Source organism: Muscardinus avellanarius (assembly GCF_963383645.1).
Source record: "Muscardinus avellanarius genome assembly, chromosome: 10".
NCBI classification, from domain to species: Eukaryota; Metazoa; Chordata; class Mammalia; order Rodentia; family Gliridae; genus Muscardinus; species Muscardinus avellanarius.
In genome coordinates this window covers 44,021,987-44,038,140 of record NC_137796.1, presented here as the reverse complement: position 1 = coordinate 44,038,140, position 16,154 = coordinate 44,021,987, and the positions used below count along the sequence as shown (strand labels likewise).

The window sequence follows — 16,154 nt, the reverse complement described above, 5'->3', positions numbered from 1 at the left end:
GGGGGGGGGGGGTCTGATGGAACCCAGGGTCTCAGTGAGTTGCAGAGGGCCTCACTAAGTAGCTGAGGCTGTCTGCGAACCGCGATCCTCCAGTGTCAGCCTCCCAAATGCTGCGATTACAAGCGTGCACCACCACACCCGGCTCTCTTCCTTTTCTGTTGATCTCAACCTGACATGTATTAAAATGTTTTGGTTTCTCTCTATTTGTTTTTGAATCCTGCAACTGTCTGAATTTTCCTATTGCTTGTAATTTTTTATTATTCTTTTGGGGTTTCCAGATATATAATCATATCATCTGCAAATAATTTTACCTTCTTTCCAATTTATTTTTTACTTCCTCCATGTTATACAATTGGTACCTCCTAAGCAGTGTAACAGTAGTAATAATAGGCAGCTCTGGCCTTGGGATATTCTTCAAGTACTGTGCTGTCCAATTCATTGGTCTCTAGCCACATGGCCCTACTTACATTTAATTAAAATTAAAAAGCCAGTTCCTCAGTTTCTGAATACATTCGTCTACTAGCTGTAGTTATAGTTTTAATTTTCTTTTTCTTTTTTTTTTTTTTTTTTTTGCGGGTCTGGGGATGGAATCCAGGGGCATTCTACTTTCAAGCTACACTCCCTGCCCTATTTTTTATTCTTTATTTTGAAACCAGGTCTGAGTTGCAGAGAGCCTCACTAAGTAGCTGAGGCTGTCCGCGAACCAATGCTGGGATTACAAGCATGAGCCACCATGCCCGGCTTAGTTATAGTATTAAACAGCACACAATGGATAAAGAACTTTTCATCTTTACAGAAATTTCTACTGGATAGCTGTTTTCCTAGTGAGGAAGATTTTAGCATTTGGTCTGAGATGTGTGTACACCATATATTTTTAAAATGCATCTAGTTTTTAAATAGCTTTACTGAAATTGAATTCACACCATAAATTCACCAATTTAAAATGTATAATTCAATGGCTTTTTACTATATTTGCAAGAATTGTACATTTATCATTACAAATCAAGTATAGATCATCTTCATGTTCCCCCAAAAGAAACCACACACTGCTGAACTGTCACTGCAAATCCTGATGCCCTCAGCTCTAGGCAACCACTAAGCTATTTTCTGTCTCTTTAGATTAGCCCATCTTGGACATTCCGTGTAAACGGAATCATACAATATGTGGTCCTTTCTGCCTAGTTTCATTAATTTAGCATAATGTTTACAAGCATTTATGTTGTGGCATTTATTGGAAATTATTTCCAAAATTACCAAATAACATACCATTGTATTGGTATATTGTGAATATATTGTCAAAACTCATTCATCGACCAGTTGATGGACATTTGGGTTGTTTCCACCTTCTAGCTGCTATGAAGATTTGCATATAGGTTTCTGTGTGGACATGCTTTCATTTTTCTTGGGTATATGCTGAAGAGTAGCATAGCTAAGCTGACAGGGTGAACTGGCTATGGTGGTATGCTCCTGCAGTCCCAGCTATTTGGGAGGCTGAGGCAGGCCAGCCTGTGCTCAGGAGTTAGAGGCCAGCAATATAGCAAGAGCCAATCTCAACCACCTGAGCAACAACAAAAAAGATTACACAGTAACTCTAGGTTTAACTGAGGAACTACTAGACTACTCTCCAAAGCAGTGACCTCATTTAAAATTCCTACCAGTAGTATAGAAGGGTTTAAATAAGTCCTACTAGTGGGTGGGAAATAGTAAGGCATGATTTTGACTTGCATTTCTCTGACAGCCAAAAGTGGTGAGCATTGTTTTCTCTGCTTATTGGCTTCCTGTATAGGTGTGTGTGTGTGTGTGTGTGGGGGGGGGGTACCAGGAATGAAACTTGAGGGCATCTACCAAGTTACACCCCCAGTTATGTTTTATTTTTTATTTTGAAATATGACCTCAACTAGCTTGCTAAGTCTCCCTATGTTGCTGAAACAGGCCTTGAATCTGAAATCCTCCTGTTTCAGCCTCCCAAGTACTGGTATTGCAGATACGTGCCACCATGCCCAGCTTATAGTGTTTTTGGAGACATGTCTATTCAAGTCACATATCTATTTTTAAAATGGTTGATTTTTACTACACATTATTCTTATTGCACATTTATGTACATATTCAAGGTACAAGTATCTCATTATGAGTTATAAAATTTTTCTCCCATTCTAAATATGCATTCATTTTCTTGATGGCATACTTTGAAGCACAAAACTTTCTAATTTTGCTGAACACCAATTTTTCATTTTTTTCTTTAGTCACTTGTGTTTTTGGTGTTGTATCTAAGTAGTCTCGGTATACTCCAAAGCCATGAAGACTTATTCATGTTTTATTCTAAAAGCTTTAGCCATTTAGGTCTAAGACCTATTTTGACTTAAATTTTGTATGGTATGAGGAAGGGACCCAACATCAATCTTTTGCATGGCAATATCCAGTGGTCCCTTCCTTTTGATAGTTTTGGCACCCTTAGCAGAATCACTTGACTATAAATATAAGGGTTTATTTCCAGAATCGCAATCCTGCTTTCTTTTTCTTTTTTCCTTTTTTTTCTGGCACTGGAATGGAACCCAGGGGCATTCTACCTCCCAGCTACACCCCCAGCCCTATTTTTTATTCTTTATTTTGAAACAGGGTCTCATTGAATTGCAAAGGGCCTAAGTAACTGAGGCTGTCCGCAAACTGCGATCCTTCTCTCAGCCTCCAAAATGCTGGAATTACAAGTGTGTGCCACCATGCCTGGCTGTTTTCTTGATCTGTACATCTATCCTTATGCCATCATTGCACTCTTAATTACAGCTTTTATTAAGTTTTATTTTTTGTAATGCTGGAGATTGAACTCAAGAGCACTCTACCTCCAAGTTACTCACCCCCTAAACCTTAGTGAAACAAGGTCTCACTAAGTTAATGAGTCTAACTACTTGCTGAGGTTGTCCTTGAACCTGTGGTCCTCCTGTCTCAGTACCCCAAGTACTAAGATTACAGGTGTGTGCCACCATGCTCACCTTATAAGTTTGAAATGGTGAAATTGTTCTGGTTATTCTAGGTGCATCTGTGATTTTGAGAGGCCACCTGACATTATTATTTTGTGGGTTGGAAATTGAACCCAGGTTTGCTCTACTACTGAGCTACAACCCTTACCCTTTTTTATTTTGAAACAGGGTCTTGCTAAATTGCCAAGGCTGCCATCCTCTTTTCTCAGCTTCCCAATTATTAGTATTACAGGGTGTGTGACCACACCTGGCACTTCTTCCTTTCTAATTTGGATGCTTTTGTTTTCTTGCCCAAGTTCCTTGAATAGAACTTTCTTTGTTTCTGATCTTAGGGAGAAAGCTTTCATTCTTTTACTCGAGTATGTTAGCTCATGGATTTGGGGGCAGATGCCCTTTATGAGGTTGAAGTTTTTCTTACTGGTTGGTTTAGTATCTTTACACATCAACACATAAGGATATTAAATTTTGAGCTACATCCCCAGGCTCTTTTTTCCTTGGTACTGGGAATTGAATCTAGGCATGTTCTACTTCTGAGCTAGCCCTACTTTTTATTTATTTTTTTGGTGGTACTGGGGGTGGAACCCAGAGGCTTCCTACCTCCGGGCTATACTCCCAGATCTTTTTTTTTATTTTATTTGGAAACAGCGTCTCACTAAATTGCTGAAAGCCTCACTAAGTAGCTGAGGCTGGCTTTAAACCCATGCGATCCTCCTGTCTCAGCCTCCCAAGCGTGGGGATTACAAGCGTGCGCCACCACGCCTGGCTAGCCCTACTTTTTAAATTTTAAAACAGGGTCTTGCCAAGTTGCCCAGGTTGGCCTTGAACTTGCAGTTGTCTTGCTTCAGCCTCCCAAATTGCTGGCATTACAGGTGTGCCACCTCACCTGACCTGTCCTTTAATTTTTACCTTGTCTCAGTCCTACAGAAAACCATCTGAGCACCACTAACAGTCTTTCTGCCATTGTTTTACATGCATCTATTGGCTGAATTAAGTTTTTCTCCTTCCAGTTTCTTTAGGTATTCTTAAAAAACATATATTCTTGAAATAGGTATTCTTAAAAATACAGGATCAAAAGTTTGTATAGTACTGTAATAACATGATGGAATGACTAAGCTAAAAATGTGTAAATCACTTTTGAGTATTCTGTATGCATTATCAGGGTCTTTGGAACATTTAAGATTGTTACTGTGGAAAAACTGGGCCGGGCGTGGTGTCCCACACTTGTAATCCCAGCATTTGGGAGGCTGAGACTGGAGGATCGCGGTTCACAGACAGCCTCAGCTACTTAGTGAGGCCCTCTGCAACTTACTGTGACCCTGTTTCAAAATAAAGAATAAAAATTCGGGCTGGGGGTGTAGCTTGGAGGTCGAATCCCCCTGGGTTCCATCCCCAGACCTGAAAAAAAAAAAAAAGTCAGAAGCTAGGTTAACCTTTGTCTGCCATGCTAGGTAACTTGATCTTTCTGTCTCCAGGTCTTGTGTTAGTTCCTTCCCAATCAGTCTTCATTTCTGAGTGTGACAAGTACTTACTACACCAGCTACATGCAGTAAGTTCATGTAGGGAATAGGTGAAGGACATAACTCAGGCCAGCAGGAATTTTCCTTAGAAGACAGGTTGGTTTACAAAACTGAGTTTTTTTCTTTTTCTCAATTTAGTTAACAGAGATTGATGGCTTCAGGTTGTTCAAATTGAAAATTCTCTCTTTATTCCTATCCTTTTAAATTCTACTTCTTACAAATATGGCTTGTCTTTATGACTCTTGTCAGCCTGCCTGCCTGTTTCTTCTTCATACAGCGTCTCCAGGAAACCTGTCATTATTCCTCACACCCACTCCTGAAGTCCTAATCAGGGGACTGCTGGTTTTAAGCCTCATGACATACCAGGAATTTAGGACTATGCTTTGCCAGCTTCCTCTGAAACCTGCAACTTGGAGAGTCCTCGCTAGTCATCTTTTATAATCCTGTGATTTTCACTAGATTTGGCTGCCCTCCAGATTCCAGCCCCAACCCCCCCTTTTTGGTACTAGAGATTGAAACTAGAGACATTCTACCTCTGAGCTACATCCCCAGCCCTATTATTAATTTTTATTTTTTTGCTTTGAAACAGGGTCCCCCTTGGTTGCTGAGAGTCTTGCTAAGTAGCTGAGGCTGTCCACATATCTGCCATCCTTCTGTCTCAGTCTCTCAAGTACTGGGATTACAGTCATGTACCACCATGCCCAGGCCAGGTCTCTCTGTTTCATCAGAAATGGAATCTGGGGCTGGGGGTGTAGTTCAGTGGTAAATTATGTGCTTAGTATATGTGAAGCCCTAGATTCAATCCCCAGCAATAACAACAAAAGAAACATATCTTCATTTTATCTAATTGCTCTGAGGTAATTCCAAAAAAAGAGGAACTTTATATTGGTATTGTAAAGTAGGAAGTAGGCAATTTTAGGAGTTTAATGGTACAGTTAGAAACAATCTAATGCTCCAAAATTGGAGAGGAGCATATAGAAATAGTGAAATCACTAAGAGCATACAAACTTCATATATAACCATAATTATTTATATAATAATTATACTTATTTTAAAGATGACCACATATGAAAAAAGTATATAACATCAGATAAAGAAATTTATACAAAATAAATATATATGTATATAGAATGAATGAAAAGGAAATGAAAACTTTAGTTTTTTTCAGTGCTGAGGATCAGATCCAGAAAATTACTCATGTTAGTTAAGCACTCTGCTATTGAGCTATACCTCCAGCTCTGAAAAATTGTTTAATAAAATTAGTATTTTGAGAAAGTGTCATAATGTGGTTTGTACAACAACGTGTTCAATAAAAGTAAAAATAAAAACCATAGTTTTTTTTTTTTTTATTATAGCATCTGCGTTGCTTGGAAGGACATCCTTTCCCTGGCAGCAAGTTCTACAAGCTGTACTCTTCTGCTCTAATTCCAAGCCAGATCCTTCAAGGCAGCCAACAACCTCCTCTTTCTCCTTTGCCTTCCCTATTCCCCACAACACAAGAGGTCAACTCTACTCCAAACAGACTGTTATTTACTTAGCACTGATAACGTGCCAGGCATTAAGGGCAGCAGGGCAAGTAAGAATATGGGCCTTGCCCTTTTAGTTTGTTTGGTTATAATAAAAGGCAGCAAAAAAGTAGGTTGCATAAAAGAACAATTTAGAGCTAAAGTGTTTGGGCCGTGGAGAAAGCCAGATTAGGTATAAAATGTACCTGAAACATTGCTAAGCACATAAAAAAATTCAATAAAGGGCACTTTAAAAATCTCCAATATGTTTAATTTCCCACCAAGGGAAACATAATACAATGGCTAAAACTATAGAAAAATAACTTGTAATTTAAAAAATATGCTGAAAAATGATACTACATACAGATTTTCTGTGACCATTTAAAATGAGCATTTTTCTTTCAACTATCAAATTGCTATTTAGGATTTTCACTTTTCAAACCCTAACACTGTAATGAACATTTAAAAAATAATTTTGAATGCATAAACTCAACGCATGACTTGTTTTCAAGTCTTATTTTTACTCTGAATAATAATTACAACTAATTAGACATATTCAAAATAAAATTAAATTATTTCCATTAAAAAGTAGCCTACCGCCGGGCGTGGTGGCACACGCTTGTAATCCCAGCATTTGGGAGGCTGAGACCTGGAGGATCACGGTTCGCGGACAGCCTCAGCTACTTAGTGAGGCCCTCTGCAACTCAGTGAGACCGGTTTCAAAATAAATAATAAAAAATAGGGCAAAGGGTGTAGCTCGGAGGTCGAATGCCCCTGGGTTCCATCCCCAAACCCGCAAAAAAAAAAAAAAAAAAAAAAAAAAGTAGCCTAGCAATTTTGGTAAGAATAATTTACAGCCAGGTGTGGTGGCGCATGCTTGTAATCCCAGCATTTGGGAGGCTGAGACAGGATGATAGGGTTCGCGGACAGCCTCAGCTACTTAGTGAGGCCCTTTGCAACTCAGTGAGACCTGGTTTCAAAATAAAGAATAAAAAATAGGGCTGGGAGTGTAGACCCTGGGTTCCATCCCCAGTACAGCAAAAAAAAAAAAAAAAAAAAAAAAAAAGAAAAAAAAGAATAACTTACAAACCGCATATGCAAAAGGAAAACAGATTCACTCTTCTCAAATATATGCTCTGAAAAAGAGCTTTCCCTTGAGCTAAGGTCCCTGATCAGTAAAGGTTTTAATTTTCAACTGTTTACTGACAGAATATGGACATTTTAAAATTAAAGTTGAAATTAAAATTAAATAAAATGAAAATTTAGTTCCCAAGTTACACTAGCTACATTTTGAATGCTCAATGACCTTATGTGGTTTATGCCTACTACATGGGACAGTGCAAAAATGGAAATTTTCTTTTTTTAAGAGAGTTCTATTGAACAGTGCTGATATAGATCATCTAAACAGAAAAATAATCTAAATGTTTATGTAGAAGGATCAAGCTTGAGAAAGTTATCACATCGAAGATTTCTCTTGTGATATGAGATGCTGCTTGAATAAAGGGAAAAGCTCAGTAAGACTCTGAGCTCCATTGTAGCTTTCAGGAGATGGTGGGCGGGGAGAAACCTGCTAGAGGATATGCCAGTTTTATGGCTTCCCAGATGGCATCGGAGGCACAGACAGAAACTGGCCTAAGTTCTTCTTTTCTCGTGCTACACACTTCTGAAACAGTCTTACCCACACACCTACAAGCTGGTAATCTGAAAGCGTCCACTTCCAACACAGATGGAGCTCATGCCTTCGGAACCATAAATCCAGTTTCCTTTACGCAAAATCTTTACTTGAATGCTTTCAAAGTGCCTCCCTACCCAGCCAAGGATGAACTCATCATTTTCTGCCTTTCTTCTAGAATAATAAAGACTATGGCTGGACTTTGCTCCTGGGCCATGGGAAATAACCTCTAATTCCTAGGAATAAAGCATTCAGTGGTTCTTTGTCTTCGGTTCCTGGGACTCAGCCTCTAAATGTTTGGAATTTGTCAGTTAGACGGGTCTGTTATTTACAGTAGTTCTCTCGACTACACTTTGACAGCTTGGGAAACAGGTAACTTGGGGTGAGCCTCTGGCAACTATGGATAGGGCTTGAGCCAAGTGGTCTTAGCCCAACCTCTGGGTGGCTGGAGACTGAGATCGACCTTGTGGCCAATGGTTCAGTCAAATGGACACAAGCTCAGGTGAGCTTCCCTGGCTGGCAGTACTCTACATACCGCTATGCTCTGATTGCCAAGGGAGTTCCTCAGGCTGACTCTAGAGAAAGGGCAGTGGGAGCTTTGATTTGGGCCTCCTCGCCTCTGTCCTGTGAGCTTCTCCCTTCAGTTGGTTCTAGTTTGTAGCTTTTTGCTATGAAACTGTAGTATTAAGTATAGTGCCTGCATGCCTGAGTTCTATGACTTCTACTGACTTTCTGAACATGAGTAAATAGTGGGAATCCCGGAACCGGAGGACCCCAAACTTGCAAATGGTATCTCAAGTGAAGGCAGTTCTGTGGAAGGCTATGGCCTCAACCTGTGAAGTTGGACTTATCTCTGGACAGCTGGAGTCAGAAGGCACTGTACCCTCCAGAACTGCTCCTCCGCAGTGTTCACTGCACAGTGAATGTATGTACATCCCTCTGTCCAGCAGCTCACGGGGCTCAGCAGGCTGTCACTGGTCTTCCTCCCCCTCAGTCACCTTCCATGCAAACAGATATTCACGTTCTCCCAGGTTCTGACTGTTCACTATTCTCCAGTTCCCTCGAGCCTGTGAGGCACCTCAGGACCAGATCTCTTTCCCTTGAACATTCTCCTCACAGCTCCTCAGACTCGGGCCACATTTATTCTGACGTGAAGCCTTTTCACTTCTATCTCCTCTCTCCAACTGCTCTCACAGATCTGTGTGGCTGCTCCCTATTATTGAGGTCTTGGTTTACATGCCTCGTTCCCAGGAAGGTCTGCTTTACTCCCTAGTTCTGAGAAGTTGTCTAGTGACCATTACATTATCCTCTTTGATTTTCACCCAAATTTACTTTTGCTTCTGATTGTTTCCTCACCAATTTAAGGTCTGTATCACACATGACGTTGTACTTCCAGGGCATACAAGAGTGTCTGGCATACAGAAGATAATCTTTGAATATCACAACTGGATATCCAGCAGTTTCCTCTGACTTCAGTTTTTCTCTCCTCAAATCCATTCTTCACACTGTAGCCTAAGCCGTCGTGTTTTTGGCACTGGAGATTGAACTCAGGGGCATTATACCTTTGAGCTCCACCCCCAGCTCTATTTTTTATTCTTTATTATGAAACAGGATCTCACTAAATTGTGGAGGGTAAGTAGTTGAGGCTGGCCACTAACCTGCGATCCTCCTGTCTCAGCCTCCCATGTACTAGGATTATAAGCATGAGCCACCAAACCTGGCTCTAAGCCATCTTTCTTAAACACAAAAATGATGACATTGTGCCTCCTGAAAAACAGGGCTCACTTCACATAGTTCTCTCTTGGACACACTGAACACAGGCCCTTTGTGATGTGTCTGTTGTCACTCCCAGCCCCTCCATTCCCCAGGCTCTCTGATCTCTTGACTGTTCTGCTCATGCCCTCCCGTTACAATCAACTCTCCACCCCAGTTTGCCTGGTTAACTCATTCCTCAGCTCTCCGTAACCATCACTCTTTAACTATCATGGAGGAAAATGTCCGCGAGCATCCAGTCAGAGCAGCTGCCTCTCCTCTGAGCTCCCACAGTATTCTTTGTCTCGCCCCATCAGAGCACTGCTCTTGCATCTCCTATAATTTTCTGGATAGCTCCTTGGGGGAGGGGCCTTGCCTCATTCAGTGGCACTGCTACCATAAACAAAGTGCCTGCTGGCACACTACAGGTGCTCAAAATATATTCACTGAATTTGTTAATTTACTGGAAAAATCATGTTTCCCATAAAGTTTAATTCACTGTACAGGTGCCCAATAAATACTGGGTGAAAGTATGATTTCCTTAATCCAATGAAAGTAAAGAGAAAAATTAAGGATGGTGGATGGTCAGGCTTCTTGATGATGGTATATACTTATTTAAAGACATTAGCATTGGGAGTGGTTGCACACACCTGTAATCCCAGTACCCGAGAGGCTGAGACAGAGGACTGCAGGTTCTAGGCCAATCTCAACAACTTACTGAGACCCTCAGCAACTTAGTGAGATCCTGTTTTAAAAATAAAAAGGGCTGGGGGAGTAACAAAGAGAGAACCCAGGTAGAATGCTCCTGGGTTCAAGCCAAGAAACAAAGAAAGAAAGAAAGAAAGAAAGAAAGAAAGAAAGAAAGAAAGAAAGAAAGAAAGACTAGAAAGGTCACTTATAAGCTTTAAGTTAAATATAGTTTACAATTAGGTTGTATGATCTCTTTCAACATGTCTCTGCTACATAGTTAATAACATTTAATTTCAGCTATATTTTCATACAAGGTCATTTTAACCTTTATTCAAAATACATATGCTAATAAACAAGCACTACATTGTTTAATTATAGAGAATCTGTTTTTAAGTGCTCCATTATAAAGAGATAATGAGTAAGTAAAATTTTTCTTGGCAAGAAAACCTACCAAATGTTACTGAAGGATAAGAATTATTCTTTGTTATCATACACTATATACATACATAGATTTATGCTGTACCCATAAAGTAATATGTCAGTTTATAAAACAAACAAGCCAGATATTATTCATATTATATTTATCATTCAAAGTAGTCTCCTTTAAGGACTCATTCCTATAATAGGACCAAAGCTCAAAATGTTTTAGTGAACTCTTTGGGAAATGCCTTTAGATGTGTGTCAATGTTTCTGAGTATTTTACTGATAATAAACTGTCAGATTTATAGGTGAATAATTTACCTTTGCAAACAATTAATAAGTAAAAGCCATGGCTAACAAATAAGGTCTAAGATCATGATATACTGGATCAAAAAACACTGGCAATGTATAAGCTTCCTTGTGTACATTATATACTTGTTCTGAAAACAATGCCAAGAGGTTTTAGCAATGTCGACAGAAAGAAAACAGTAAGTGTTCAAAGTCACAGATCCTGTGACTGAGAACTATAATGAAAATTATAGTTCCTGACGGGCACAGTGGTGCACGACTGTAATCCTAGTACTCAGGAGGCAGAGCCAGGAGGATGGCAAGTTCAAGGAGAGCCTCAGCACGCAGTGAGACTCATTAACCTAGTGATACCGAGTGTCAAAATAAGAAATAAGCCGGGCGTGGTGGCCCACGCTTGTAATCCCCACGCTTGGGAGGCAGAGACAGGAGGATCGCGCAGGTTTAAAGCCAGCCTCTCAGGCTTAAGAGACCCTATTTCCAAATTAAAAAAAAATATATAAAAATAGGTCTGGGAGTGTAGCTTGGAGTTAGAAGGTTCCATCCCCAGTACCATCATAAAAAATAAAAAAAAAAAAGAAAGAAAATTGGGCTGGGGGTGTAGCTTAAAGGTAGAAAGTCTTTGGGTTTAATCCCAATCCCCAGTAACACATATACAAAAAAATTATAGCTCCTTTCCTCAGAAAAACCATGCTTCCCTCAGAAACAAACAAAAAACAAAACAAAAACTCTATGGTTTAGAGCAATGGCTTTCCATTTTCTTTTTTTTTCCTACTGCAACCCAAAGAAAAATTTATTTTCTACTATCACCCAAGTTGTACACACATACAATCAAAACAAAAAACTCACAAAACAACTCAACCCTATTATAAGCAACAGTATTCTTTTATTTAATAAAAATGTTACTCATAACCTACTATACTAATTTCACAGTCCAAACTTTGAGAAATACTTGTAGTTTATAGAGTAACTGGAGCATAACTGAAGTCAATCAAAAAGAGGAAACCTTTCATAAACATTATCAATCAGTAAGCCAAACATGGGGAGAGAATGGGATGAGAACTGGGGAGGGCTAAATAAGTGATGTGTGAATGTATGGCCTCTATCATCTTGTACCCCATTAAGATGTATAACTACAATGCACCAATAACAAATTTTAAGAAATGCAACTAGATAAGAAAAAAAAATAAAATTCTGACATGCAGCTTTAAAATAATAAGCACAAATCTTTTTACTCTGGAGTAAAACTCGTCAAGAGAGTGGATTCTCTAAGACATGGTTAACAATTGAAAATACCAACGAGTTAACCACATGGTGGTCATAGATATTCCATACCTTAATATTAGAAAACCATAAGTCATTCTCATGTAAGGTGGCAAGGTAGACAGATGTAAGAAGTCCAATGCAAAGGGCAACAGTTCCACCAATTGTAAATGACAGAATCTTCCAAAATCTTCTGTTGGTACAACCTTCTAGGAAAATAAAACAAAAAAATAGCTGAGTAAAGAATTTAGAGTAAAGCCGGGTGTGGTGGTGCATGCCTGTAATCCCAGCACATAGGAGGCTGAGAAAGGGGGATCATAGGTTCAAGTAGTAAGACACTTGGCAACCTAGTAAGACAGTTTCAAAACTAAAAATAGGGGCTGAGGGTGTAGCTGAGGCAGGACACCCCTGAGTTCAATCCCCAGCCCTCCGTCTCACTCACACACACACACACACACACAAAAAAAAAAAAAGAATTTAAGAGTTTTATTTCAGAATATTAAGTAAGCCAAATTCTAGGTGTCTGTCATTGGTGAAGCTTTCCCTGCTCCCAGCAGGCAGTGAGGGGCTCTTCTTTTTTTCAACTGGGTCTAATTATGTTGCCCAGGCTGGTCTCAAGTGATACTGCTGCCTCAGCTTTCCAAATAGCTGGGGCCATAGGTGTGCACCACTGTGCCTGGCTTATTTTCATCTTCTTATACTTTGTATTCTACTGGATTTCTCACTTGTTAACTTTGCCAAGTAGAATATAAACTCAAGGACAAGTACACTGCCTTATTCATCTTTAATGCCTAGGAGCTCTGTCTGGCATAGATGAACAGCTAGAGCTTATTGTTTGCTAAATGGAGGAATAAATGGGTTATATGTCTAGGATATAGACAATATTCTATATGATCTACTTAAAATTTGTGGTTCATTAAAAGCTACCACAAAGCTTGATTACTGTGTGTGGTATTGGGGATTGAACCCAGGAATCTACCTCTGAGCTGTACCCCAACCCTATTTCATTTTATTTTGAAATGGGGTCTCACTAGGTTGATGAGAGCCTTATTATTTGCTGAGGCTGTCCTGGAACCTGTGGATCATCCTGTCTCAGCCCCCCAACTACTGGGGATTATGGGCATTCATGAGAATGTCCAGCAATTAACATTAAAACACACACACACACACACACACACACACACACACACGAGGGTGACACAGAAGGATCACAGGTTTGAGGCCAGCCTCAGCAACTCAGCGAGAACTTGTTTCAAAATTCCTCCAAATTCACTAGTGTTAAAGAAATGTAAAACAAAATACTGAGCTGTATTAAAAAAGATCTTGGCCAATTTGGTAGCTTGGAAGTGTTAATACTGATTTGAAAGGAGTATTAAGTAACAGAGACTTTCAAACATTACTGGTAGAGGAATTTCTGGGATGCGACATGAATAAAAGCCACCAAAATAAACATAATATTTGACCAGGAATCCCAAGTCCAGGCTTATATACTACAAGGAAACAGTCAGTTCAAGCAAATGTTTGGCCACAAGGATATTTATTGGAAATCTGCTTGTGTTTAGTAAAAGGTTAAAAAACCATATTAATATTCAGTTAAATAAGCTAAGCTACAGCCACACAATGGACTATTATACACTGACTATATATATATATATATATATATATATATATATATATATATATGTATATATAGTCATATTATATATTATGTATATTATATATATATTTATTTATTTGTTGTTGTTGTTGTTGAGGATAGAACCCAGGGACATTCTATCTCTGAGTTATCTCCCTAACCCTATTTTGTATCCTTTGACAATATTTTAAAAATATATTGACTGACTTTTAAGTTCCTAACAACAATAGCGTTCTACAAAACAGCCTATGAATCTCAATTATTTAAAACTGCCTATGAATGCTTTTGAGTACACATGTCCAGGAAATGACATTTAGCAAAATAAACTGTTATCCATGGTAGTTTGGGATATGTGATCTGTGGGAGTCGTTTTTCCTTCTTCTTCACTTTTTTTTTGTTGTTTTGTTTTTAGGGGCTTACTGTGTTTTGCTTTTTGTTTTTGTACTGGGGATTGAACCCAGAGGCCTTCTACTTCTGAACGGCACCCCAGCCCTGTAGAGGCTGGCCTTGAACCTGCAATCCTCCTGTCTCAGCCTCCCAGGAACTGAGATTGCAGGCATGTGCCACTACACCTGGATTTTTCTTGATGGATAAATACTGTTTGTTAAAATGAACAACACCTTGAGTTGTGATTAAGTTAAAAGTAAACAAACTTGAATTTGCTCTTCAGAAACCCTGTATTGTCTTAGTACTAATAAATAAGCAGAGTAGCATGTGATTTATTTTATCTGTATTTTAATCAAACTTCCTCTTCCTCAAATTTCTTACTAGCTCTTGGCTGATAATAATTAACAAGGCTGCAAAGAATGTAAAGACTGTCAAAAGGCAAAAAATTTTTCATGTTCAGTTAGGAAAGCGACTCAGAAGACAAGTTGGCAATTGATGCCATTTGATGTTTCATTTGTCAAGTCTTCAAGCATCATATAACAATCTGACACGTTCTTAGCACTTTTCCTATCCTTCCCCCCAAAATAGAAATTTCAGGAATTTGACTGCAAAGAAAGGATACAATACTTTTCAATACTTTACCAAAATAAGAAACTCATTCAAGGTTAAGTCTGCCTAGAGTAATAGAACATACACATAAGAGAAAAATTTTAAAGTAAACTAAAATCTGAATGATGGGAAAAAGTATTACTCTAGAGAGTCAATCAACCTGGCATTACCACCGTTTAATAATCAGACAACTAAGGGTTCTAATCAAAGTTCTTGTATCTAAATATAACTGTAAAAGCAATATAATCAAATTAAAGTCAGACTATTAAGGGGCATTTTTACTCTACTGGAGGGCAATATTTTAATATGCAGAGATAAAAGCAATCCAAATGCTGCTTTAAGTTACCTACCAGATGGCAATTTATTTTCCAACTTCACATTTTCTTCTTGTGCTGGAAAATCCTCAGAAACTTCTGTGGTTTTTATCTCTTTTCTTTGTCGGATGTACATTATTATGTCAATTACTTACATACATTGTTCTTCCAACCACTCCTACAAACAACATGGAAATAAATGGCCCGTCTGTATGCCAGCACCTTCTTCTCTCAACACACCCTGTGCTCATGTGTGTCTAAGTGACTTAACCTAGGCTGCTGTCCCTCGCTTAGCATGCTCTTCCATTTATTTATCCAAATTTTAACTCGTCCTCAAAGCTGTACTCAAGAAGGATCATGAGTTCCTGGCCAGGCTGAGTAACTTAGCCAGACCCTGTCTCAAAATAAAAATGGCTGGGTATGCAGCTCAGTGGTATAGTGCCCCTGGGTTGAATCTCCAGTACTGGAAGAAAGAAAAATACACACAAATATTTAAATATTTCACTCAACTATTATTTATGAAATGCCTGATCTGCAGCCGGGATTTAGATGAGTTACAGTGACACACCCCTGATCTTCTTCCAGGAAACCTTCTCAGATACTTCAACCCCTGCTCATCTTTTCTCTTCTTGGACCACAATTACATGCTAAGCATGTCATTTGTTGAATAATTACACAGAAATTATTTTCGATAGTTCCACAGGTCTTTCTCGCCCACAGAACTGACCGTGTGGGAGCAAGAGATTTAATAGTAAACTTGTTGACAGCCAGATTTGGAAGAACTGAAGCATTGTTTTCAGAGTTCTGAAATGTTAACACCTGTGCTCTTTAAAACAATTCAATCTTGAAGCTTTATGCCTTGGAGGTGATGACGGCGGGGGTGTGCCAATCAGGGCAGTTGCTATCCCCAGGAGCAACAGTGGGAGTAACCGCAGGGAGCAGTCGCCTAGTTTGGAACCTGCAAGTGGGAGGCAGGGGTGTGCTGGCTGTGAGTAAGCTGCTTCCATTCCCCCGGAACATTCTGTTTCACTCCTCTGAATGAGTAGCGTGTTACTAATTATTAAATATGATCAGTAGCCTGACATGATTGTTTCAACAGTTAATTCTT

General features: G+C 39.2%; 1 protein-coding gene across 1 annotated transcript in view; it reads right to left on the bottom strand.

Moving 5' to 3' along the window:
• Window positions 1–15,182, bottom strand: part of DPY19L3 (dpy-19 like C-mannosyltransferase 3) — a gene marked incomplete at both ends in the record, with an annotated part of 45,455 nt that extends 30,273 nt beyond the window's left edge. The window contains 2 exons of the mRNA XM_080703543.1: window positions 12,173–12,309; window positions 15,083–15,182. Coding sequence (XP_080559669.1) covers window positions 12,173–12,309; window positions 15,083–15,182 — 237 coding nt within the window. The remainder of the gene's footprint in view (window positions 1–12,172; window positions 12,310–15,082) is intronic.
• Window positions 15,183–16,154: the final 972 nt, after the last annotated feature.